Genomic DNA, 26460 nt, shown 5'->3' on the forward strand with positions numbered 1-26460 from the left:
AGAAGGAGAAGAAATAAACCACAAAGGTTCTAGAGGAAAACATAGGTAAATAGCACATAAACCTACCGTGAGAAAGAACTTTCAAATGAAATACAAAATCCAGTACCATAAAGCAAAAGATTAATAACTTCACAGAAAAAATGTAAATCATTCCTTCAGGGTGAAAAAAGAGAAATAAGTAGAATCCTAAGTGGTATTTCAAAAGACATAGTAAAAATGAGTATTTCACCCTCAGTTCAATTTCATTAATTAAATGTGTTCTTGCCTCTAGCATAAAACCAGATACTTTTCTGTTTCTGGGCAGTAATTAAGACCAGTGGTCCCACTTAATAAGATACATAAATTTAAATCTAGAGAACCAATTAGGGTTTCACCAACTCTAGGGTGATTTTCTATCAGGTTTTCAATCACTAATCTTTCAGATAGTCTCCCTTTTCTGAACCTTCCCAGAGCCCCCACCCTGACATATCTTAACAAATAAGGATATGGAGTCCAGCATTTCACATGCTTATTAACTATTTCTTTAAGTAACCCAGCTTTCCAAATTTTATTTGATAAGCACAATTTATCTCAAATACTATTGACTTAAGCATTAAACTATGGGAACCTCTGGCCTGCTTTTCACTAAAGACTGTGGCCAACTATTTAGCATATCCAAAGTACTCCAGTCTTTTATAAGGGTTATGCTATGCTACGACAACTAATTAAAGAATAAGTATTAAGTGTGAACTGTTTAACTGTAGGATTAGGAGGAAACAGGAGAAAGAAAACAGGAGGAAATTGAGAAATGCTAAATGTTGTGTGTGACAGAAAATTCTCAGTGGATCTTCCAACATCTCGTTAGTCAAAAATAAGAGTATACTACTCCATAGTTAACACAAAAATGAAATGATAATGGCTTTTGAAACTATTTTATTTCCATCTAGAAACACACCTTTCTACTTCTAATGTCAGGGAGCATAATTATCAATATAAATTGTTATGTGGTAATAACAACTTTCAGAAAAATATTAAGATCTAAAATGTTACTTAATAAAATAAGCAAAATAGAATGACTTCATAACTTAAAGAAACGCAAAAATAGTCGGCAAATACCTTCTTTCGTGAAAAGCCAAAATGAACCCCCATAGGAAAATTATATTAATGTATGCTCCAACATGTTTATCACACAAATTCAAAATATTACTTCCATACTTTGTTTTTATCTGCAATTGAAAACTGGTCCAAGAATTATTCTAGAACAGCTTTTAAATTTCAGACACACACCATATCTGATAAACTATTCAGCTACACTAAATTAAATCCCACCACAGTAATCTTTTTTGACAGATGTTGCATACTTTATGGTAAACAGATTTGTAACTTATCCTACAAATCTATAGGGTTGTATATAGACTGATAAAAACATTCTTAATATGCATTTTTATAAAGATATGACTACCACATGTGCTTACAGCCATTTAGTCAAGAAACCTATCAACAGAGAATGTTCCAAATCACAAATGGAAAGAGTCATTTAATAAACAACCATGGCTTTTATAATACTATTCTATTCAGCATTTGAAATGTGTCCCTTTGGAGAAAGAAAGGAAGCCAAAGACAAATCCTTCCTCTTCTCCCCCCCAAACAGATCAAATATCAAAAGACTGGATTAATTAGAGCCAGAGATAGGCCAGCACAAATTAGTAAATAGAATAATCTGTCATAAGTAGTATACAGTGGAAGAGTCCACTTTGGAGGTTAAAGATATTCCACTTAGAGAGTTATCAAGGTTCACTGAACCTTCAATATAAATTACTTCTCTGATTTTCCAATATTCAAATTAGGTCCATGTCATTCTATTTACTCTGTATTTTCTTCAAAACATCTATAATATTTGCAATTTTGTCTTTATTTAATATCTGTTTCTTCCTCTGGATTCTAAGCTATAAGGGTGTGCTCCCTACTTTCTACCCAGTGCCTGACCATAACTCATTCACATTTGTAATATTCTTTTCTTTAACAACTGTACTAGTCATACTGCTATTAACTAATTATATCATAATCATGACACAGTGCATTTATCCTCTTTAGAAAGTTGAACCCTATTTTTTGTTTAAAGTTTTTGCACATTCTTGAAATGACAAACCTACAAAACTGGAGAATAGACCATTGGCTGTCAGGGGTTAAGAAGAGGTGGGAGGGGCGGGCCCCGAGGCCGAGTGGTTAAGTTCCCTGCTCCGCTTCCGGGGCCCAGGGTTTCACCACTTCAGATCCTGGGCGCAGACATGGCACCACTCATTAGGCCACCTTGAGGTGGCGTCCCACATACACAATTAGAAGGACCCACAACTAAAAGAAAAATCTACAACTACGTACTTGGGGGATTTGGGGACAAAAGAAAAAGAAGAGGTGGGAGCAAAGTGGGTATGGCTACGAAAGAGCAACTGGAGTGATCTTCATGGTGACAGAAATGTTCTGTATCTGAATGTATCAATGTCAATATGCTGGTTGTGATATTTTATTAGGGTATGCAAGATGTTACCATTGGGGGAAACTAGGTAGAGGACACAAGGGATCTCATCATTAATTTTTACAACTGCATGTAAATATATAATCACCTCAAAATAAAAAGTTTAATTTAAAAGAAGAGGTTTCAACATCAGAATTACTTAGAGGAGCTTTAAAAAAATACAGACGCCAATATCTCCCCTCAGAGAATATTTTAGGTTTTTAGCGGTTGGGCTCAGTTATCCACTATTTTTATTTCTTTTTAAAGTTTCCCACTTGATTCTAATGCAGTTAAGACTATAAATCACTAACTTAGAGCAATGATTCTCTAAGGCTGACTGCAAAACAATCACCTGGGAAGCTTTCAACCCATATTCTCAAGCTCTGATCTCGGAGATTCTGATTCAGAAGGTCTAGAGTGAGGTCAGAAAATCTATTCTTTTTAAGTTGTTGCTTTTTTTAAAGTTCTCCACACGATTCTGATGTACAGCTAGGTTTAAAAACTCTGGACTAGAGAACAATGATTTTTTTCTACGTATTGTTTACAGGTAAACCTTAGCTCTATTGGTCATTATCATGGATTCCAAGTCCTTGGAGTCCGAATTATGAGGTTTGCCTTATTTATAAAAACCCAACTTAAATGCTTAACATTATTTTCAGCCATATTCCTAACCCATTAAAGCGCTTTTAAAAATACGAAGAACTTGGACTGAGTCCTACTGGATGCACCGACCACCACCACCCTTGAACCTTACAACCTAAGATCTCACTGTTGTTCTAAGAAGAATATTTTTTTCATGAAGCTACACTTTCTACTCTGCCCTTATCTTCTTAATTCATTATATTCTAAAGCTATTAAACCACTGATTTTTCACTTCATTCTCTAGCAGGCTGTAATTACACGCCTAAAAAACTGGTGACCTGATGCAGTGGTTGTCAATCCTGGATGTGCTTTGGAATAACCAACCTTAAGGCACAGCATAGTAGACCTATTACACATCACAGCAGAGCATACTCTGAAAATCTGATCCAGAAAGTTTGGGGTGGCTTCAAGGAATCTGTATTTGTAAAATAAAACAAAACGAAACTCTACAGAGATTCTGAGACATAGAGCTAATCACTGACTTACGGTTTTCCACCTTTATCCTCTGGTTCAAGTGAAACATTAATGACAAATTAATCTAAATCTGGTATTTCTAAAAATATCAACTGTTCACAATGAAAAAGAAAGAATTTATAGTGAGGTACAATACAATGAATGTCAAAGGCCTATTAGCCCAGACTCTGTCATTATATAAGACCTAAGCAGCTTAATATTAGTCTCTGAGCCTTAAGTTTCTCAGCTACAAACAAGAAGGTAAAAACCACTCCGAAACAAAGGAGTTGTACTGAATCAGTGTTTTGTAACACTGTGCTGCCAAAAGTCTTACAGTTTCATTGAGGTGCCTTAGCAGTCAGGAGGGAAGTTGAACAGACATATAGACTAAACAGGGTGAAGGGGGTCTGATTTGATCTGCTTATATATACACATAAATACCCATACTCATATATATAATACCACATTTGAAAACAAGTCCTCCACACAAACGACTTACAAACCCTGGTTCTAGAACTTAAAACTTGAGCCACAAAGTGCTCAAAAGCCACATATGGCTATTGGCTACCACACTGAACAATGCAGATATAAAACATTTTTATCACTGCAGGAAGTTCTACTGAAAAGTTCTAGAGTCGATGATTCAATAACTGTGTGCTGCTGGATTAGAAGCTCCCCAAGGTTTCCCTCAGCTCTAAATTTATTCCCTAATATTTGAAGAAAATGCATTAATTTATGAATCTGAAATCATCTAAGTTAGAAAAACATTCCACAGGTGGCCAAAAACATTTAAACAACCTAAGTAAAAAGTAAATACTATCATTGGAAAAGAAAAAAGATTTCTAGACTTTAGAAAGCCACTAGAACGTAAATCTGAAAACGCTTTAAGACTTTGTCTAAAACTATCAAAAATGACAGGAATCAAAGAACTACAGCAATCAAAGAAAAAAATCAAAAACTACATTCGTGTAAGTTTTAAAAAAATTCTTGGATAATGACAATATCAAATAAAAGTTCACAGAAGCAGTCCCACCATATTACCTTCTTTGAGCTGCACATGTCTCTTGAGTAGACAGGACAAATACTTGATTTTACTGTTAAGGACAGTAAATTGAATCCCAAGAAGCAAAATAATGAATACAAGGTCCCAGAGTTAATAAAGAGGAAGACCTAAACCTAGCACAAAGCTTCTCGCTCATGGACCTCATAAACAAACACCAAAGCGAAAAAGCATGCTCACGGACAAAAACACAAATTCACTAATACAAAGGAAAGAAATTGATTCTTTTAACAAATATTTATTCAGCATGGATACTGTAAACTTAGTACACTACGTGCTAAAGATATAAAAAGTAGAGCCTGCTTTCAAAGGGCTCCCAACAGGGATAGTTAAGTAAGTTCTGGACAAAAAAATCCAAGTGACCAGATTCTAAGGAGAAATGGTGGAAAGTCTGCAAGGGAAACCAAAATATTAGCATCCCTCATTCACAAGTCCAAATTATAAATCTTGGTGGGGAGGAGGAAAAGGCAATATAAAAATTCAGTTATCTACTGTCCACCAGAGTCCCACATAGATATACCTATCTCTTTATTTTACAATCAACAACTTCTAAGGAATTTGCATATATTCTTTAAGAGAATCAGATTTTTAAAATTACATTTCTGCTAGCTATAGTAAAGTACTAATAAAACTGAAGTCAAGGCTTCAATTCTCATAGGAAAAGCCCCATGATCACACTATACTTGTAACTCTGAAGAACCACTTCAATGACAACCCACTAAAATTAGGCAAGCAAGTATGGATGCCTAAGCAAAAACAAATGGCACAAAAGAAAAACTTTGGTCTACACACAATTCCTAAGAGGCAAACATTAAAGTAGTTAAGTTTTTAAACATTTATGGAGCATTTACTGTTTGACTTCATCTGTGGCCATAGGGCACTGGTTATTTTTCAAATTCTAATATGTAAAATAAGTTTCTAATAGGTTATATAAGTTTCACAATTTTCCCCCCAATAATTTTCTCAAACATCAGAGAAAATTTCAACTGAAATTCATCATAATTTTTCCATGTTTCAACATTTTAGGATGTCACAGGGGTTTTCTATATGAGATGTCAAATATATAATTAAATAAAACAAATTTAATTAACTGAAATGATTACCAAATGTGGTCTTTTAACAGTATTTCCGATTTACTAAGGGCTAACTCCTTATTTGAACTCCTGTTAAAAATCATTCTAACACTGGTTACTTCTCTTCTCTCCCTACATAATAGTATACTAGTATTCTTTAAAAAGATAGCTGACAATCACAATACTGCCTTTAAGTCACCATTTTCAAAAATCATGCTGTACCATACACATGGAAGCTAAAGAAGCTATTTCTGAGTATGCAGCATCCTAGAACTCACAAAAGTTAGGATTTTTAATAAATCATTATCAGATTGTTTCCTTTTCCTTCTAAAAGAGACGGAAATGAAATAAAATTTCAATTAACTGGAATCCTATTAAGTGTTAACTTTAAATGGAAAATACAAATCAAATCAGGTTCTTACTTAATGCTAATACACTGGTGGATGCGACAGAAAGTCTCAAATATGAAGAGACGGGCGTTTTCAATGAAATCCTCAAGACAAGCCACCAAGAAGAAGTCATTCACAAGCACCTATGTGTATAAAATATAAAAAAAATAATTAATGGCACTGACAGGCAATTTTTAAAAGTTTGACTCAAACCCTTTCTGTATGCTTTACTCACTATTCCATTCACTACAATTCTCTCATCTAACATCATGAGTTCTACGCCACAGCACTTTCTAGAACACTACATTCTTAACACTCTTAACAATTTAAACAAGTAAACAAACGCTTAAGAAAAAGACCAAAGAACTTCAATGTTTCCTTGTTCTGTTGACAACGTGAGCAACCTTGTAGCTTTGTCCTCTCCATTATCCTACATAAAAGCTAGGTAGATACCATATCTTTTCCAGCTATTTAAAATAGTTATGAATGGACTACAGATATGCATATTTCTGTGATAGTAAGTAGACTCGGAAATCTACAAAGGAAAAAACATCAAGGGGTGGACCCTATTCCACAGAGAATATCATAATTAAAAGAGAATATTTTAACTTCAAAAATAGCAACTAAGTACACCTCTGCCTCAGGAGGGTCTAGATACTTGATATAACAAATATATACTCATATTTAATGTCACATACGACTACATGAAGACAAATTATCATATTGGATTCTGATTTTATATTTTGTCCAACGCTGGAAAATCACTTCTGAAGATATATTTACATTTTTTTTTTTCCTTAGAGAAATAAGATCTTAGTCCTTCAAGAAACTCTGCCCATTTTTGTGCCAACATTTGGGATCAAAAATGAAGCTGACAGCTAATAATCTGTGGATTTGATAAACGCACTTAGCAGGTAAGTTCTTGGTTTAATTTCTTAAAACTTGCAAACTAACTTACTAAAAAAACAAACATAAATCTAACTCTTTCCGTTGCTCTGAAGGTACTTTAGTTTCTACCAACCAACAGAAGACACTGTAGTTATAAAATTCACTCTTAGCTTGACTGATTTATAGCAAATGTTAAATATAATCATATGAAAAATTCTAAACATAGCCCCACTTGAGAATTGAAATTGAGAATCACAGTTATGAAGTGCAATTCCATACAACCTTGTCCATTTATATGAAATATTTCACAATACTTACTCATTCAGGATAAGACATGCAATTATGGGTGTATATGTGAATTTATAATGTCCCAATGTTTCAACAAACTGTCCTAACAAAAGGGATATACACATGGCAATAATATTAAAAATGTCTTCACCCCAGCACATTTCTAAATAATCTGCTATTTTAAGATTAATAAACATTTCTGATATAATTATTTTAATAAAACACTGAAAAGTTAACTCTCACAATATGCAAAAATTTTAAATATTATTAATTTATAAGTAAAAATTCATACTTACTGATTCACATTCCCTCAGCTTTTTCTGAGCCCCATCAAAGTCAAAGTTAACGTATAAGCATTCAACAAACTCTGTAATTGGGTCTTTATATGTGTAAGACTCCTGTAAAATTAAGTCAAAGGTCAAGTTGGATCTGATTCAACATTCTTTAGTAGACTGCCCCAAGAATATCCCAGTCTTCCTATTTTCTCCTCCCTTACCATTAATTTCTAACAAATTACCTCATATCATCTTCTCAAAGTAATTACTTGTATCCTGATTCCAGGCCACACCTTAAGCTTATAATGCCTTCCAGACCAAGTTCTCTAAATTCTTACCCTAGAACCATTCCAAAAACTCAAATTCCTCTAATGCCAGAAGTCTCCATTAGTCAATAAACAGTGATGAACCTCCCCAAGTATAAGGGTATTCATACTCTACTGAAGGAAATTGTCTTTTTGTATTTAATTTACAGTATTCTTAGAGCAAATAAATATCTGTTATCTTTCTAAACCATAGATATTACTGAGAAACTCACTAAAAATCAGCCAGTAGGACTGCAGCTTTTACGTAACTCAGGGGCTATTAATATTATTCTATGTAAAGGTTACTACTCAGGAATTAGGTAGATAGTGACCTCCCAACAAACAGTTTCAAGCTCCAGATCTCCTTCACTATTTTGCAGTAAGAGCAACACAAATATGCAATGGATATTAAATATCCACCTAGCAGAAAGCAGTGTTCATTCATACCACATATAACATTAAGGATATCTTCGATTTAAAAGATAGTACAATGCCCAATCTGTGGCTCTTGAGTTCTTCTTTCTTCATGTATACTTTGCTATTTTTAAAACACTTTTACCTTAAGAGCTAAGAGTCCTACTTTAGAAAAAAATGTTAGACCTAAAGTTTAGGCATGTTTTAAAAATCAATAAAAATTTTCGTTTTTACCTGTTGAATGACTTTGACCAGATCTTTGAGTACCTGCCGGCGTTTTCGAACATCTTTGTTTGTTATGACTGCTGTAGTCAAATAGCGGAGAATATGTGGACACATTGTCTGAATTGCGTTAAGATACCTAAAGTAAAAATATAAAAGTTATTTAATATTATTAACTTACCTAGTTTTTCTAGATCTATAATCACATGATTTAAAGAAAACACTTAAAACAGCCCATTAGATTGCACACTTTCAGTAAGATTGCAAACTCTTAAGAATGAATATTATAAGGGCCATCTCCTCAAAGGAAAAAAAGAAACAGTAGTCTAAATCACAGGAACACCAGCTGGTATTCCCCAATTTGGAGTGAGACGAGAGACACACTTAAGAGGTAAATAATCCTATTATCCTTGCTGAGTAAAAGGATTTTGGAAGGTCCTTATACATGCTGTCAGTCTGTTCCAAAAGACTGCTAAGCTATGACTTTTAGTCATTCACCTATTATGGCAAATGTGTGAAAACCTTCTATGGGCAAATCGCTCACCATAATTAGAAAATCAGGCATTCACACAAATTGAATTCAGGGATGAAAGACTGGAAACTATAGAGAGAAGGAAACATTATTACAATATTACTGGGCTTCAGTTAAATTGGTAGCACTGGAACAAGACAAGGGTGCCCACTATCACAACTCTTATTCAACATAGTACTGGAGGTTTTGGTCAGAGCAATTAGGCAAGAGAAAAGAATAAAAGTAATCCAAATAGGAAATGAAGAGCTGAAACTCTCGCTGTTTGCAGACAACATGATCTTTCACATAGAAAACCTTAAAGAATCCATTGGAAAACTATTAGAAATAATCAACAACTACAGTAAAGTAGCAGGGTACAAAATCAACTTATAAAAATCAGTTGCATTTCTATACTCTAATAATGAACCTACAGAAAGAGAACTCAAGAATACAATCCTATTTACAATCACAACAAAAAGAATAAAATATCTAGGAATAAATTTAACCAAGGAGGTGATAGACTTATACAATTAAAACTCTAAGACGTTACTGAAAGAAATAGATGATGACATAAAGAAATGGAAAGAGATTCCATGCACATGGATTGGAAGAATAAACAGTTAAAATGTCCATACTACCCAAAGCAATCTACAGATTCAATGCAATCCCAATCAGAATCCCAATGACATTCTTCAAGGAAACAGAACAAAGAATCCTAAAATTCATTGGAGGCAACCAAAGACCCCAAATAGCTAAAGCAATCCTGAGGAAAAAAAACAAAGCTGGAGGCATCATAATCCCTGACTTCAAAATGTACACGTCATAGTAATCAAAACAGCATGGTACTGGTACAAAAACAGGCACACAGATCAACGGAACAGAACAGAAAGCCCAGAAATAAATCCACACATCTACAGACAGCTAATTTTCAACAAAGGTGCCAAGAACATACAGTGGAGAAAAGACAGTCTCTTCAATAAATGGTGTGGGAAAATCTGGACAACCACTTGCAAAAGAATGAAAGTAGACCATTATCTCACGTCCTACACAAAAATAAACTCAAAATGGATCAAAGACCTGAGGATAAGACCTGAAATCATAAAACTGCTGGAAGGTAGTACACTCTTTGACATCAAACTTAAAAGGATCTTTTTGAATACCATGTCTTCTCAGACAAGGGAAATAAAAGAAAAAATAAACAAGTGGGACTTCATGAGACTAAAGAGCTTCTGCAAGGGAAAGGAAACAGGATCAAAACAAAAAGACAACCCACCAACTCGAACAAAATATTTGCAAAACATATATCTGACAAGGGGTTAATCTCCATAATATAAAGAACTCACACAACTGAACAACCAAAAAAACAAACTGCACAATCAAAAAATGGAAAGAGGATATGAGTAGACATTTTTCCAAAGATATACAGATGGCTAAATAAGCACATGAAAAGATGTTCAACATCACTAATCATCAGGGAAATGCAAATCAAAACTACACTAAGATACCACCTATACCTGTTAAAATGGCTACAATCACTAAGACTAAAAATAACAAATGTTGGAGAGGGTGTGGAGAAAAGGTAGCCCTCATACACTGCTGGTGGGAATGCAAACTGGTGCAGCCACAATGGAAAACAGAATGGAGATTCCTCAAAACACTAAAAATAGAATCACCATATGACCCAGCTGTTCCACTACTGGGTATCTATCCAAACATCTTGAAATCAATAATCCAAAGCGACTAATATACCCCTATGTTCACTGCAGCACCATTCACAATAGCCAAGGCATGGAAGCAACCCAAGTGCCCATGGACCAATGACTGGATAAAGAAGATGTGGGGTGGTATATAGATATACACACACACACACACACGCACTGGAATACTACTCAGACATAAAAATACAAAATCATACCATTTGCAACAACATGGATGGGACTGGAGGGTATTAAGTTAAACGAAATAAGCCTGACTGAGAAACACAAACACCATGTGATTTCACTCATATGTGGAGGATAAACAAATACACGGACAAAGAGAACAGTTCAATGGTTACCAGGGGAAGGCGGCCGGGGGTGGGCACAGGGGGTGAAGGGGAGCACTTATATGGTGATGGACAAGAAATAATGTACAAGTGAAATTCACAATGACGTAAACTATTATGAATTCAATCAAAAAAAGGGAAAAAATTGGTAGCACTGGGAATTAGAAAAGGACTAGATGTCAAATAAATGTTAACAGGTCCTTGGCTAATATTTAGCAAATTCTGCTACTCTGATGATCAGCAGCTGGCCACCCTGTCACTCAGTGCTTAACATGTATTTCTTCTCAATTTCCTTAAAGAGCTCCCTAATTTTTATCCAATGAGCACCTCTGAGTACCAGTCACTACGCCAATCTTGGAAAGATTTGTCAAAAACGTCCACTTCTCTCAACTGAATATGAAAACCCCAAAGTAGCCATGCAGCTCCTTCTTCCACCATACCACCATTGACTACTTCCTGCTTTCCCTACTTCTTAAAGCTCACTCCACATAGATTATTCTCCGAAAGACATCCATCTGAAAGTCTAAATTCTAGCCATCCTTCAAGGTCCAGCTCTAACATCAAGTTCTCCCAGACTGTGATACTAATAAATCTTTCTATTTTATCATATTGTAGATTCCCCAAAAAATGTTGTTTGAACACTTTAAGGGACCTAGAATCTGATAATAACCTAATAATAATATCTAGTCCCACTTAGCCCCTCTTAAATCCCCTCTAAGCAAAGCAAGGTATAAAAAAAAAGATCAACACTCAGTCCAGAATAAAACAATTTCTAGGAAAAGATAATTACACTAATCAGCTAAAAGTTTCATCATCTTAAAAATGAAGCCTGAGCTTCAGGCAGAAATTTTTAAATTGCAGTATTTGTTCAGAACAATTGTTTGCCTCAATACTCTCTTGCCAAAGATCTCACGTACAAGCACAGATGAGTGTGATCATTTTTCTTACCATCGGTTTTGAAGTAGGTAATTTTAGTAGGCATTCATGGAACTCATTCATAAATTTATCCATATAAGATAAAAACTGTAAGTTTATTGTATATGATATTAAAATTTATTTTTACTTATCTAACTTTCTATCACTGCGCCACATATACCTTTATTGTTTTAACTGGAGGATGATTTCCCTGAGAAATCATCTTTCTCCTTCTGTGCATATACACCAGGGATTAGGAAAATTTTTGTAAAGGGCCAGATAACAATTACTTTAGGTTTTGCCAACCAAGATGCAAAACTGAGAATATTATGCAGGTACTTATATAAAAAGGAAAAAAAATTCCAAAATATTTTATTGACAAAACTCAAAATAGAGTAGTTTAGTACAATTTTTTGTTAATAGAGGTTTAAAGAATTCCTTTATTAGTGATAATTTTGCCTAACTGGACTCAAAGTTAGAGATCCCTATCATTAAAATTTATTGCAAATGTTTGTTAATGCTGATCTATAATGAGATTTTACATGTTCAATTTTTGAAAATGTTTTCTCATGCACATAGGTATTACCAAATACTGATATCAATTGACAAGCATATAACTTTAATTTAGCACATTTATCACTTGGAAGGCATTTATAGAATTCTGCTAAATTCTTCTTTTGATAGCGCCTTTTAGCATATCATTACATTGCAGATGAATCACTTCAAATTCAACTGCGCATCTGAATAAATTTTGAAATAGGGAAATCTCCTTTGTACTTACAATGAGGTATAAACTTTCTGGAATAGCAATTTGAGCTCAAAAAGTTTATCTGCTGCAAATTTGTTTGGAAATGAAGGTCTCATTTCTTATTTTAACATGTGAAAGAACAAAAAATGTATAAAACAGCAAACATCACTTGTGATTCATATTATGTTAGTTGTCATTAAAATGATTACTGCAGTTTAAGTATTGCTTGTAAGTACTGTTTTGTTTTATAATACCAAAAGTTAATTTCCAGAGCCACTCAGGGCTTAATAATAGCAGTTGAGGGCAATTTTTCTCATTAAGAAAAATTTCAATCTCGCCCCAAGTTCAAAAAAGTCACAATAAAACTTTGCAACTGATAGGCCATCCAACTACTGTGTAGCAGGGAATGAGATATTCTATTTCTGACAAAAATTCAGGTACTGACAACAGTTAAGTCCAAAAGAGCAAATGCAGTTCGCTGTTGACAGTGCTCAACAGTTCAAAAACATCCCACAGAGCCAAGTATTTCCCACAAAGTACCTGGGGATGAATAATGCAATGAGTAACACCTCATAGTTTCACAAGCTTTGTAAATTTCTCCAACTAAGCCTTTTTCTCCTTCACACATATTTACCAGCAAAAGTTTTAGCACATCTTACTAGATTCCACTTCAGGTTGTAATAAATTAGTGTTTTCTCAATTTTGAAAATATTTTCACCTGTAGTTGTTCCAAACAGATGGAGGCATATTCTTCAGTCATTTCAAGTCCAGCACTGATTCCTCAAATCAATAACAACTAAGCCATATGGGTAACATCTATGGACCCATCAAGAGCCAAGGAAAAACATTAAAAATCATGCGCCCTGTTTATTAACTGACTATGCTGATGTTGCTCCCAGTATCTTCAACTCTGAGTGACTGTTCTCACCAAAAGGCTAACAGTTTTAAACAAGTTGATTTTTTCTGAACATATTTCTTTGGCTCTGCAATTCAACAGACCTTTAATCACTATTGCTAAATGTTTTTCCTTATTTGGCTAACAAAAGAGCCACTCAGAAACTTACTTTGGTTGAAGCCTCATTTTCATTAATTTTTGTAAGGAAATTCTGCTGTAATGAGACACCTTGTTTCACATTTCCTAATTTTTCTGACAGTTGCCTTGCTGTCAGTTGAGAATATTGTAATGAGTGCTTACAGCCTGGTAATGTGGATGTACACGCATTCTTCTAGTATACCTATAGCCCCAGTTCAAAGCTTTGCTTTCTAATTCGATACAAAATAATCCCCTCATTCCATTGTGCCTTAAAAGCAAATCTGAAGTCCACTTTTCTCTTCTTGCTTTGAAATGATGAGTATGCACTGGTAATAAAAGAAGTAAATGTTGTGGTATGGTGATACACACAGCACTGAAACACTGTCCAGGTATAAGTGCAGCATCACTGGGATTCACAGTGCACTAAGTAGCAGTGTGAGGCAACTAGAGTGAAACAATGCATGGTCTCTGTCAGTCACAACAATTCAACTCTGCCATTACAGTTCAAAAGCAGCCAAAGATAATATACAGACCAATGAGTGTGGCTGTGTTCCAATAAAAATTCACAGACACTGAAACTGTAATTTCATATAATTTTCACATCACAATACATTCTTTTTTTTTTCAGTTTAAAATGTAAAAGCCAGTCTATATTGCAGATCTCAAGGAAAGAAGCATGGGCCAGATTTAACCCATGGTCTATAGTTTGCCGACCCCTGATATACAGCATTATCATAACTCCTAACTTCTAAGCACAGCAGGGACTCCCTACCTTCTAGGGCAGATGCAATCCTTCTTATGTACGTATGTATCTATATAGATCTATATATAAAGGAGGGGAGTGGAGATTAAGGGTGATTCTTGTTAAGTTATCTTACTTCACATTCTTGAAGATCAGTAATTATATATTTAGTTCAAAAACAAGCAAAACTACAGATGTGGTTAACAGCCTACACATAACTGTTAAGCTCGTTTGTTTTCTTTCTTTTTTTTTTGAGGAAGATTAGCCCTGAGCTAACTACTGCCACTCCTCCTCTTTTTGCTCAGGAAGACTGGCCCTGAGCTAACATCCATGCCCATCTTCCTCTACTTTATATGTGGGACGCCTACCACAGCATGGCTTTTGCCAAGCGGTGCCATGTCTGCACCAGGGATCCGAACTGGTGAACCCCAGGCCATCGAGACGCAGAACGTGCGAACTTAACTGCTGCGCCACCAGGCCAGCTCTTTTTTTCTTTTTGAGGAAGATTAGCCCTGAACTAACATCTGCTGCCAATCCTCCTCTTTTTGCTGAGGAAAACTGGCCCTGAGCAAACATCCGTGCCCATCTTCCTCTACTTTACATGTGGGACACCTACCACAGCATGGTTTGCCAAGCAGTGCCATGTCTGCACCCGTGCTCTGAACCGGTGAACCCTGGGCCGCCGAATCGGAACGTGTGCACTTAACTGCCGCACCACAAGGCCAGCCCCCTATCTCTCTTTCTTATCATCTCCTTTCTTCTTTGTCAATTAAAACTTAAGGGTCAGATCGATTTTCATCTCCACTAGACTCTTCTAACTTCTCCAGGTCTCATTTGTTACACCTACAGCGTGTTTAACATTCACAATACATCTGTACTTAGTTAAATGTGCTCTTAAGCTACCTCTTGTGTTATTTGTTTAGAGTATAAACTACTTAAGAACAGCAGCTTTATCTTCTCTATTTTGGAAATCTATTTATTAATTATTTTTTATTTTAAATAAGAGCCTCAGTATCTATTGTGTTCTGAAATGTAACTCCCTAACAGGTAAGTAAAGATGCTTTAGTTTATTTTTTCCTCAAGCACAACCCTGCTCCAATTGCACAATTTTACGGAAGTTTTTTCCAGTGTTTTCTAATTGCAAATCAGAACATTCAGTAATCAAAGGATAAGACAAGATATGCCCCCCAAATAAAAAATACCTAAGAACCTATTATGTACAGGATGCTAAAAAAATACAAAGAATATGGGGCAGGCTGGAAGGCATAGTGGTTACGTTCGCATGCTCTGCTTCAGCAGCCCAGGATTCATGGGTTTGAATCCCAGGTGCAGACCTACACATCACTCCTCAAGCCATGCTATGGTAGCACACCACATATAAAATATAGAAAGAATAGAAATTTTGCCCTCAAATACACTTAGAATCTAGTTGGGGAGATAATGCAATCATATGTTTTTTATTTATTTTAAAGGCATTAGTCAAATACCAAATATAAGGTAGACACGGTATACAGGACTTCATGAAGGAAGTAAACCTAAGCTGGAGCTTAAAAAATAGGCAGGCTTTGGATAGGTACAAAAAAAGAAGACAAGGGCATTTCCAGAAAGACAGGCTAAGAAATAAAAAAGAAGGCAAGAGACTTAGTAGAACTTCAGAGGATGGAATTTTAGATGGGGATCTTAGCGGTCATCTTCAGCTACGGCAGGTAAAATACTTGCATGAAAGAAAGTTTTCTTATCAGGAACAATTAGGAAATACAGGAAAAATAAAGGCAGAAAGGTCAATCAGGACAAATTCTGGACACCATCTAGTTGACTGTTATTAGTAAAACTTAAAAATTTCTTAGGAAATTTGTTATTTTTATTTAGAAAACACATTAAACTCTCTTGCTAACTGAACTTTGATTCTTTCTTTTTACAACTGGAGAGTAACTAGGGCATTGTATTACAAATGCTTTCTTTTCCCTAATAGCATCTACATTTGGTGGCAAAGCTTCATCTCGAATAGCCTATGGACACTGCTCTATCTTACACTTGATACTTTATCTTCTATATTATGCTACATTTAAAAGTTCAACATTTTTTAAATGTGTAAATCATCTCCAATTTAGATTCAGAATAAATTATTGCAGAAATGGTAACATATTATGACATTAAGAAAGTTTAACCTGCACTGGCATCTAAACTTTCACTTCAAGGACAAAAGTATAAATTATCTCCAATGTACCTTTATATTTTAAAAAAAGCCTGAAACCACAATCTATATAAACTATCAATTTAACATACACTCAATGAACATTATATTGTATTACTGTGCTATTAGAAATTAAAAACAGGAAGGGGCTGGCCCCGTGGCCGAGTGGTTAAGTTCGCGCGCTCCGCTGCAGGCGGCCCAGTGTTTCGTTAGTTCGAATCCTGGGCGCGGACATGGCACTGCTCATCAGACCACGCTGAGGCAGCGTCCCACATGCCACAACTAGAAGAACCCACAACGAAGAATACACAACTATGTACTGGGGGGCTTTGGGGAGAAAAAGGAAAAAATAAAATCTTTAAAAAAAAAAAAAAAAAAAAAAAGAAATTAAAAACAGGAAGAATATACTTTCTCCATTAATTTCCAGTATCAGAGACAATGGAAAAACATACTGATTGCAGACATACAAATACAAATTACACACTACTTACTAGTTGCTATTCTACTTAAAGAATACGAAATCCAGGAAAATGGCTGAAACAATCATCTGTCAAACCAACTGGGTGTATTCTCATATGAAAAAGTTAGAATTAAGCAAAAATCAAAATAAGCCATGAAGACATTACTAATTAGGAAGAAAATTATGATGGTAACCTGACCCTATAGCAGTAAAGGCAGAGAGCACAGTATTTTGGTGAAAACTGAAAGTTGTAATACCACTGAGCAGCTTTCTTATCCACATTTTGCTAACAGGCTGTTTCTGTTAAAAAATGGTTCCAAAGGCGTGAAGTTCTTATTGGGCAGATGAAAATACTCAAAAACTGATCTGTGGTGATGGTTGCACCCCTTGGTAAAGTTACTAAAAATCACTGAATTTTAAACAAACAAACAAATGAAATCTTCTGTTACCTTAGCACATGAATAAAGGTAGTGGCACCATACTATACTATCAGTCACTGTTATTTGTCACCACCACACTCTTGCAGTTTGAAAAAAGAAAAATGCTGGTTTCAACCAGGTCCCTGATTAGGTAGTAGAAATTAATTTTTTTAAATTTCAGCCCTTGTGGACTAATCTTTTTAGTATTCTATATGACTAACTAGGAAGAGTGTACAAAGCTCTTCTGCTGTACACTTCAGTGTCATGTTTGCCTAAAAAAGAGCACTTACATGATTGATTTGCAAGCTGAATTAGCTGCTTTTCTCACAGAACGCCATATATAAAGAATGACACAAATCAAGGCTTTCAGACTTGGGTGTTTGGCAGACATTTTCTAGAAAATGAAGTAAGCCTATCCTCCAATGTCACTATTGTCACTATTCTCCCTAAATTTTTGTTTTTAAAAATTATTTTTCATAAAAATAGATGTCAACTATAATCAATCTACTATTTGCCAATTAATAAATTTTTAATTTTCCAGTTTGAATTTCTAATACAGAAAATATCAATGGATTTTGCCAACAAAAACAAAACTTCACTCCACAATTCTCAATAGTGGAAAAGGGTTCTAAGAACAGAAAGTTTAAGAACCATTCACTCGTAACAATAATATTCCCAAAGATAATTCTGATGTCAATATCTTTCTTCTGAACTTCCAATGGCTCCTCAGTGTGTATATCTAATTTGGATCTTGCAGGGGGTGAGAGGCTCTTATTCGAAGTTCCATTAGGGTCCTATTTGCCTCACAAAGTTAGAATGAAGAATATCTCCCCATGTACACATACTTTTTAAAAAGCTCCAAAATAACCAATAAATCCATCAAAACTCAGACTCCTTTTAGTGGAATCATTAAAAAACAAAACAAAATAAAACAAAAATATCTCACAATACCTTCCTCAGTTAGCTGATCTAATAAGTAACAAGGTTTTATTTGTGTCACCTGGGGCATTTCAGGTTTTGGGAATATCATGTGAGCATATACAGTACTTCCTTACGATTTTTAATTTCTATTATATCACTCATCATATAAAGCCATTTGCATTTCTAATTCTTTTTCCATTTTGAAATTAAATTATCAACTTTAAGATTAGTAATTTCAATGATTTCTAATACACGGCTGATTTTATTTTCATTTCCTTTGTTGTGTTTTTCTTTTAAAGCAAGGTTTTAAAAGTTGAATAAGTACTTGAAGCTATGAATTAATTTTTGAGTGATGCTTTGGCAGATATTTCATCATTATTAACATTTAATCTCTTCTTTGTTATTTATGACTTTTAATAATTTCTACTTTTAATGTATTCTGTCCAAAAACTACAATCTATAAAATTTCTATTCTTTTAAATTAACTGGGAGATTTTTAAATGGTATAAGGTATTGTCTTTTATGTATATGAACCATGGAAATACAAATGAAGGCCTTAAACCTATTAGTAGAATATAGCTTGATAATTTAATAAGTCTTAATTTAATTGTTAATTATATTTCTATGACCATGTACCTTTATCTTACTTTAAAATATAAAAGCCTACTTTGTTGCACTGTTTTCCCTATAAGTTTCATTTTTTATCTTAACAAAACTTTCTGTATTTCAACTGAACTACTCCTCTATTTCTAATATCTGTAATAAACAGTTCAACTATGAATTAAATATATTCTGTTTTAATTTCATATCAGCCATAAGGTTGTCAGAAACTAATCCAAACTGTTTCCCTCTTATTTGTATTACAGAATTTTCACAGTGGGTTTGAATATTTTTATTGTTCTTGTTTGCATGTTTCCCTTCCTTATGTGAAAACATTGAAAAAGTCAGTTGAATCTAATGTTCTTCTCTGGATACATACATAACTACAAAATCACAGGAGCGTGGGTCTACTAGCAAGCAGTAGCATGGAAAGCCAACTGCTAGTGATTCTCATGGCTGAGTTCAGGAAGAGCTGTCCTTATGCTGAACCCATCCACTAAGTGTCAAGATTAGAGTCAGCTATTATAGGCTTCAATGTTTGGGTCAAATCTGCTCATTCAGGGTTGGCTCATTCTCTCATCTGATTTTGGGGATATCAATCAACTCTTAATCGACTCTTATTATCCAAGACGGAGGCAAAATATGACGTTATTGTTATTTTTAATCTCTTTTCATTTGAATGCATGTTTGATTAATCCTCCATAATTATTGAGAAATATATCCTTAATTCTTGAGCTTGAAATTCTCACAAAACATCTTTCTTTATAAGATGCATGGATATTTTAACATTAAAGACAGATATGTAGCTATTTTACTCACTCACTGACATTCTCAAATTTCTTGCAATGATTTTCCAATCATTTTTCTGGATACTCCAGATTCACCCAATATTGATAGGTCTGCATGAGATTGTAACTGTCAGTACCACAAATAAAAAAGCCTCTTCTAAAATATAATGGTTGCACAAAGTGTACACGAAAAAGGTACTTCTCAAGAATCAAGAGTAGAAAGGGAAATAAGATTGTCCTCAGAGGATTAAATAAACAACGCACCAGAGCAGAAAGAGATGAATCAGTTTAGTGAAAGAAAGCTACCAGATCAGGAAGACTTGAGAAGAACCTGATAAAAGATATTAACATATTTAAATCACTATGGGGCAAAAAGCAAGACAGATGGACAGTGAGAGGTACTAATCTGAAATGGAATCATGAAAAGTAAAAAGCAAATCTTGGAAATGCCCATCCAAATGTTTAGGGCGACATAAGTGCCAAAAAATGTTCATAATCTGGTCCTAGCAGCAAGAATACTCCAATTATGAAAACGGCTATGTTAGGCCAGCTTAACCTGATGGAGCCATTAAACATTCCAGTCATGAATTAATTTCCTATTCTGATTTAAAGTACTCATAAGGAAACCTTCTGTTTATTATATGGTTTCCTATGTATCAAACCTACAGGGTCAGAACAATCTGGCCCAATGTTTTCATGTACTTAGTCCTCTTAGCACTGACACTTCTCATTTTATCAGTCCTTTCTGAGGTTGGTTCAGCTTTGCTCTTCACAATCCCAGCTCTAATATACCGCCAAATAAAGCTGTAAGCTTATTATGCCAAAGGCAGAAAAGAGTAATACCACCTTTGTAGGATCTTATTTTAGCGGACAGTGGCTTTTTTGTAACATTTTTTACTTAATTCAACATATGGACTATGATTTATATAACTTTCCAGATTACAAACAACCCATCATAGCATCCAGCAAATAGTAAAGTGTATATATAATTTTAAAAACTGTACATACACAATTTTAATAGTTAATTTCCCAGAAACAGAATTTCTTTAAGGAGGAAAAACAGCTCAGACAGAATGAGGCTGTTATGTACACATTAGTGAATAATGTGACTCTGGAAGGCATACTCCAATGCCATAAAATATCTCCAATAAAAAAAAGAATAACTATAATGCTATGTAAATTATGAAATTTTCTCTCTCATTATTTACATTTAAATATAAGGCTGGAATGCAGGCAAAGATCATACATTGTCTTCTATCTCACTCAATGCCATGAAGTTTTCGGTTTTTCTATTTTCAAGGAAAGAAAAACATAATTTCCTGACACAAAAATTCCTCTGCCCAAGTTCAGTTTTAATGAACTGAACCAGCATGTTATGCAAATACTGACTAAACACATTAATACTGAACTTAAGCTGCGACGTTAATACAAAAAATAAACGAGGCATATTTCTGTTAAAAGTGCTTTTATATACCAGAGTCAGGGAAACATTCAGCATTTAATGCAGAGAACATGATATACACCATTTAAAAATGACTCCCCATTTCTACATGAAAAAAATTACTGGCACTTCTTGGTTGGCTAAAAATCTTCCATCTGTATTACCAATAACTTAATTTCTCTTACATTCAAAGTCCTGTTGGTTATGTTAACAACTTAACTGTAGAGGTCAAATATTTTAGAGTCTTAAAAATCTTACTAAAATGAGCATTTAAAGAACATGTTTATTAACCTGACTCAATCCAGATAGTTTTATCTCAGCAATTCATGCAAAAATATCGCTATAGAGTATTATCTTATTTCCAAGACTGAAAATTACAAAACAATTTAAAAACAGGTTGTTCAATCTTCACTGATGTTTTATATTAGAAGGGCATTACACCATCTATTCATAAGCTATACTTTTATAAATTAAAATACACATTTTAGAAAAAATGTTAATTTGACAGACAAGAATAAGCAGAAATCAAGTGAAATGTAACAGAATTGTATCTTCATTTGAGTTAACAAATAACAAAAACATGGCTCAAAGTGTTTATGTGAAATTTAGCCAACAATACAGTCAATACAAACAATAACATGAAGCAACTGCTCAACTATGTTATTGCAATCTTAGGCAGTAATATAAGCATATGTACTGGTCATAGGAGCTAATATTACCACTGTAATCTACAAGGCTTAGATAACAATCCTAGAATAAAATTTCAATTTTAAAGATCCATATTTGAAGGCCGCTACAGTTAAACTGGTGATTAAGGACAGAAACTAAAATACTAAAGAATCTGAAAAACTACATTACTTGATAAAACCAGAGATATTTAACCTGAAGGAAGGAGAGAGCAGGAAAAATTATCTACAAAAATCTGAAGTGTTTTCATAAAGCAGTCTTGTTTCCTGTTGTTCTAAACAAACAAATAAAAAATAATGTGAAGAGTCAGAAGCATTGATCTCAATTGGAGGAATACATTTTTAAAAATGATTTCTAACTAACAATAGAACTATCTAGTTCGTAAAGCAGTAAATTTCTTATCACCAAAAGCTGGATGATCAAGCAATGATGACATAAAAGGAATTCTCCTGGGATGTATATATTCTTTCCAAATAATACGGCCTAGAGCCTTAATTCTAAAGCTTTAATGTATACAAGAATTACCTGGGATCCTGTTAAAATGCAGTCTGATTTACTTACTCTAGGATAAGGCCTGAGAGTCTACATGATACCTACGCTAGTGGACCAGGGACCATGCTTAAATAGCGCTATGAAGGGCTTAAGAGTACACTTTTATCAAATAATTTACTTAAGGATTACATATAAGCTTTTTCAATTAACAAGCAAATATACCACACGTAGAGGGGAAAAAAATGTGTTACAACAAACTGAAATGTTAGAGAGAAGCACATTTTTAAGCTTAAGAAAATCTATATAATTTCATATAATTAAAGCCAAAATTATACAGTGAAATAACTTACTGTGGCTGGTAAAGGAAGAGATCAATAATGTTATCACGCCCTTTGGGGTGGTTGAAGAAAACAAATAGAGACCAGTGAATGAGCCATGTTCGCTGCTGAAGAGACTGGAGCGGAGAACTCACAGACTGAAGGATTAAAAAATGTATACACAGGAAATATTAATATACAAAACAGAGGCAAGAGAATAATTTTTGTTAAAATTATTTTTTAAATTCAGAAATTTTTAAAAAATTCTTTTAATGAAAAGAATTTTTGTTAAAAACAAGAACCTTCTAAGGCACAGGCTAGAGTCTTTATGTTCGAGGTCCAATCTCCTATACCCTCTACTCTCTGCACGACCTTTGACTAAAATTTCCCTGTTCTCAGAGACAGATTCAATAACGTCCACTAAGCCATTTTTACAGAAGCTGTAAATTATACTCATTTCAGAAAATATTTTAAAAGCAAGGGCTGAACTAAACACTCCACAATAAGTGGTTTTATTGAACATTAAATATAAATGAAAACTGTCATCTTCTGCCCAGGTCTTTCAATAATACGTTGCACTAATAGAACTGTGTCATTTTTCACTGGTACAGGTAAAAAAGGCACAGTAGCTGTTCACAGAAACAAAAACTGAGTTCTCTTCTCTAACAGCCTAAAGAAGTTGACAGGTTCCTTCAAAGAGATTCAGTAAAACCAGTCAACCCACTAACCCTCTATGACTTTTATATCAGGTCTACAAAATCTAACATGAACATTTTAGTTTAGCTTTTTTTTTCTTCCTTCTCTTTCTAAAAAGTGCACAGTGTTTTCCTTAACAGAAAGCATGAGGGATACACAGAAATTTCAGAGAATCATCTTGAAAAAGTGGAACTCACATTATTATCTATGGTCTCTTTTAACCGTGTAAGGTCTTCCATGGCAGCATCCCAATTCTGCATTAAGATTTCAGAGGCCAGTTTTCCCCAGAGTGAACTCAAAGCATTTCTATCCGTTGCTGGAACCTGTTTAAGCCATAGTAATCAATTATATTCTGAATACTCCAGATGAAAAAAAGATAGTATTTTATACTCTCCATATCCATCTAAACTACTGAAAGACCTGAAGCTCTCCTCCCAAAACTCCAGTTATCTAAGTCCTTATTGGCTCATACTGGTTAAACCGATTCAAATAGCTTTCATTCAACTTAATTTATTAAAAATATTCAGATCTTTGATATTCACTCTAGATCCGAAAAGAAAACTAGGAAATAGCACAAGTGTTTTAGGGTAATCCATTTCAGATAATTTATACACAACTAATCAAATTTTAGGCACCTAAAACTTTGAAAATTAAGTTAGATTCAGAGGCAATTTGTTGCTAAAATCACTGCAGTGAAGATGTGGGAAATCAAGACTTATGGATCTCATCTATGATTTACAGAAATTATTGCCAGAACAAAAGAATTTTCCAAATTATGACACAAATGGAAGGGGTTATAGAGAGAAAAGGAAAAAAGCAGGTCTACTATCAAAGGAGTATGTACTGAGTAATAAAAGTTCATTTTCTCATATAATCCTAATAAAAACCCCATAAGGTAAATAATTTTTTTATCTCCATTTTAAAGAGGGGGAACTGATGCATGGAGAATGTAATTTGCCCAAAATTACACTTCTAATCATGAAAGCTCTAAATTTTCTGCCACCCTCTTAACCTACCAAAAAAGGAGAACTAAGGGCCACTCTACCTCTTCTAGCCACTGGTAGAAGAGGGTCACAAATCTAAAACACCTAAAACACTAAACTAGACTAATAACAAAAATGAGTAAAGGAGGATTCTCAAAACAAGGTAATGGAAGTAAACAGAATGACTCCAAACTGATCAGATGCATTCAAGCAACAGAAGTGAGGGTACTGGAGGGAGAATACATTGCTGCACCCCAAGCTGAAATTCTGAGTTTAATTTTTCACTGAAGCACTAACATAGCAGTATAACTGTAAAGTATTATTAGTATATATTATGAGTAAGATAGAATTGTATGGGCAGGATTGGAAATACAACCACCAATAATTCTGGCTCTACCACTTACTACAAATAGCTGAACCATTTGTGCTGTAGCTTCCTTATCTACAAAATGGGGATAGTAATAGAACCCACTTCAGCTGTATGATTTAAATGACATAATACATATAAAAAGACTACATCATCATCTGATACACACTAAGAACTCAGGAAATGTGAATCAACATCAAAATGATAATGATAATGATGATATCAAAATAATGAGAAATGATGATATCAGAGGGCTATAGGTATCTAAACAACGGGGACTACAACCATTCCTAATTCAGACTCTGCCTATACTGAGATTCTTCTTTTCATGGCAGTAATTAACTCAAATGTACTGAATAATATTTAGCAAACTCTAAGAACAGGCAAAGAGCAGAGACTTAATTTGTAAATTAAACTTTTAAACATATCCATGAAACCACTGGTTCTCCCTATTTTTAAAATATTGTTGTTCCATGCCATCAAGTCGGCAAAAAAAAAAACTTACACACGAAATTTATGACAACTTTATTTGTAATAGACAAAAACTGGAAGTAATCCAAATGTTCATCAATAGATGAATAAACAGACTTTAGTATATATTCATAGAATAGAATACTACTCAGCAATAAAAAGAATCAAACTTCTCATACACACAGTAACACAAATGAATCCCAAAAACTTGCTGGTCAAAATAAGCCAGGCACATATATCATTCCATTTATACAAAATTCTAGAACAGACAAAACTGATCTACAGGAATATAAAGCAGATCAATGGAGGAACCAGGGGTAACATATAACTGAAAAGGGGAACAAGGGGTCTTTCTGTGTCTTGATTTGGTGGTAGTTGTATAGTATATGCATTTATCAAAACTCATTGAAATTAAAAAACTTATTTATAAAAATCCATAAAATTACAGTTCAAATTATAAAGGATAAAATGTTTGATCCTTACAAAGAAACCTGAGTATTAATACTTCAACGAATCTAAGATGCCATCAATTTTAAAATACATTTATGTTCCCAAAACCACAACCAATTCAAGACACATTCCAATTTCAGACGTCAAAAAGTGATGAACTACGTACCTGAGAATCAACATGAAATAGACATCTTTTACACTGACATCATCAAACAAAGTACATCAGATCCAAAACTTTGATCAAGATCGTAAAGCTACCAAAAGTCATCATTACTCAAGCTTTTTCGAGTCAAGGAGAAGCATCTTTAAATCAAATGGCATGTACTTACAGTAGATAAACTTTAAATTCTGAGTGGAAAAATAAGCCTCACACCAAAAAAATATGATCACCAACAATCCTAGCATCTTAAAATCACTTTTACTTCAAATAGCTGCCAGATGAGGGGAGGGGTTATAGTTTGAAGCCAGAACAAATGCCACAATGAGGGCAGATTTTAACAAAATAATTAAAATACATGTTAATAACTTCAAAATAAAATGTTAAAAAATTCCTACCAAATTTGCTCCACCATTTCATTTCAAATTAATGCATTTCTTAGAGCACAAATCAAACAAGTTTCATAACCAAATAAGGTGCATCTAAACACTCCTTGATGTATTCTAAAAGCCACCAAGTCTTTT

The 26460-nt window shown here is 34.2% G+C and overlaps 1 protein-coding gene across 1 annotated transcript in view; it reads right to left on the minus strand.

Annotated features, from left to right (window-relative positions):
• Window positions 1-26460, minus strand: part of EIF3E (eukaryotic translation initiation factor 3 subunit E) — a 49082-nt gene that overhangs the window by 9593 nt on the left and 13029 nt on the right. The window contains exons 6-10 of the mRNA NM_001301291.1: window positions 23706-23831; window positions 22846-22970; window positions 8513-8639; window positions 7581-7682; window positions 6142-6251 (exon numbers count right to left, since the gene is read on the minus strand). Coding sequence (NP_001288220.1) covers window positions 6142-6251; window positions 7581-7682; window positions 8513-8639; window positions 22846-22970; window positions 23706-23831 — 590 coding nt within the window. The remainder of the gene's footprint in view (window positions 1-6141; window positions 6252-7580; window positions 7683-8512; window positions 8640-22845; window positions 22971-23705; window positions 23832-26460) is intronic.

This window comes from Equus caballus, chromosome 9 (genome assembly GCF_041296265.1).
Source record: "Equus caballus isolate H_3958 breed thoroughbred chromosome 9, TB-T2T, whole genome shotgun sequence".
Lineage (NCBI taxonomy): Eukaryota > Metazoa > Chordata > Mammalia > Perissodactyla > Equidae > Equus > Equus caballus.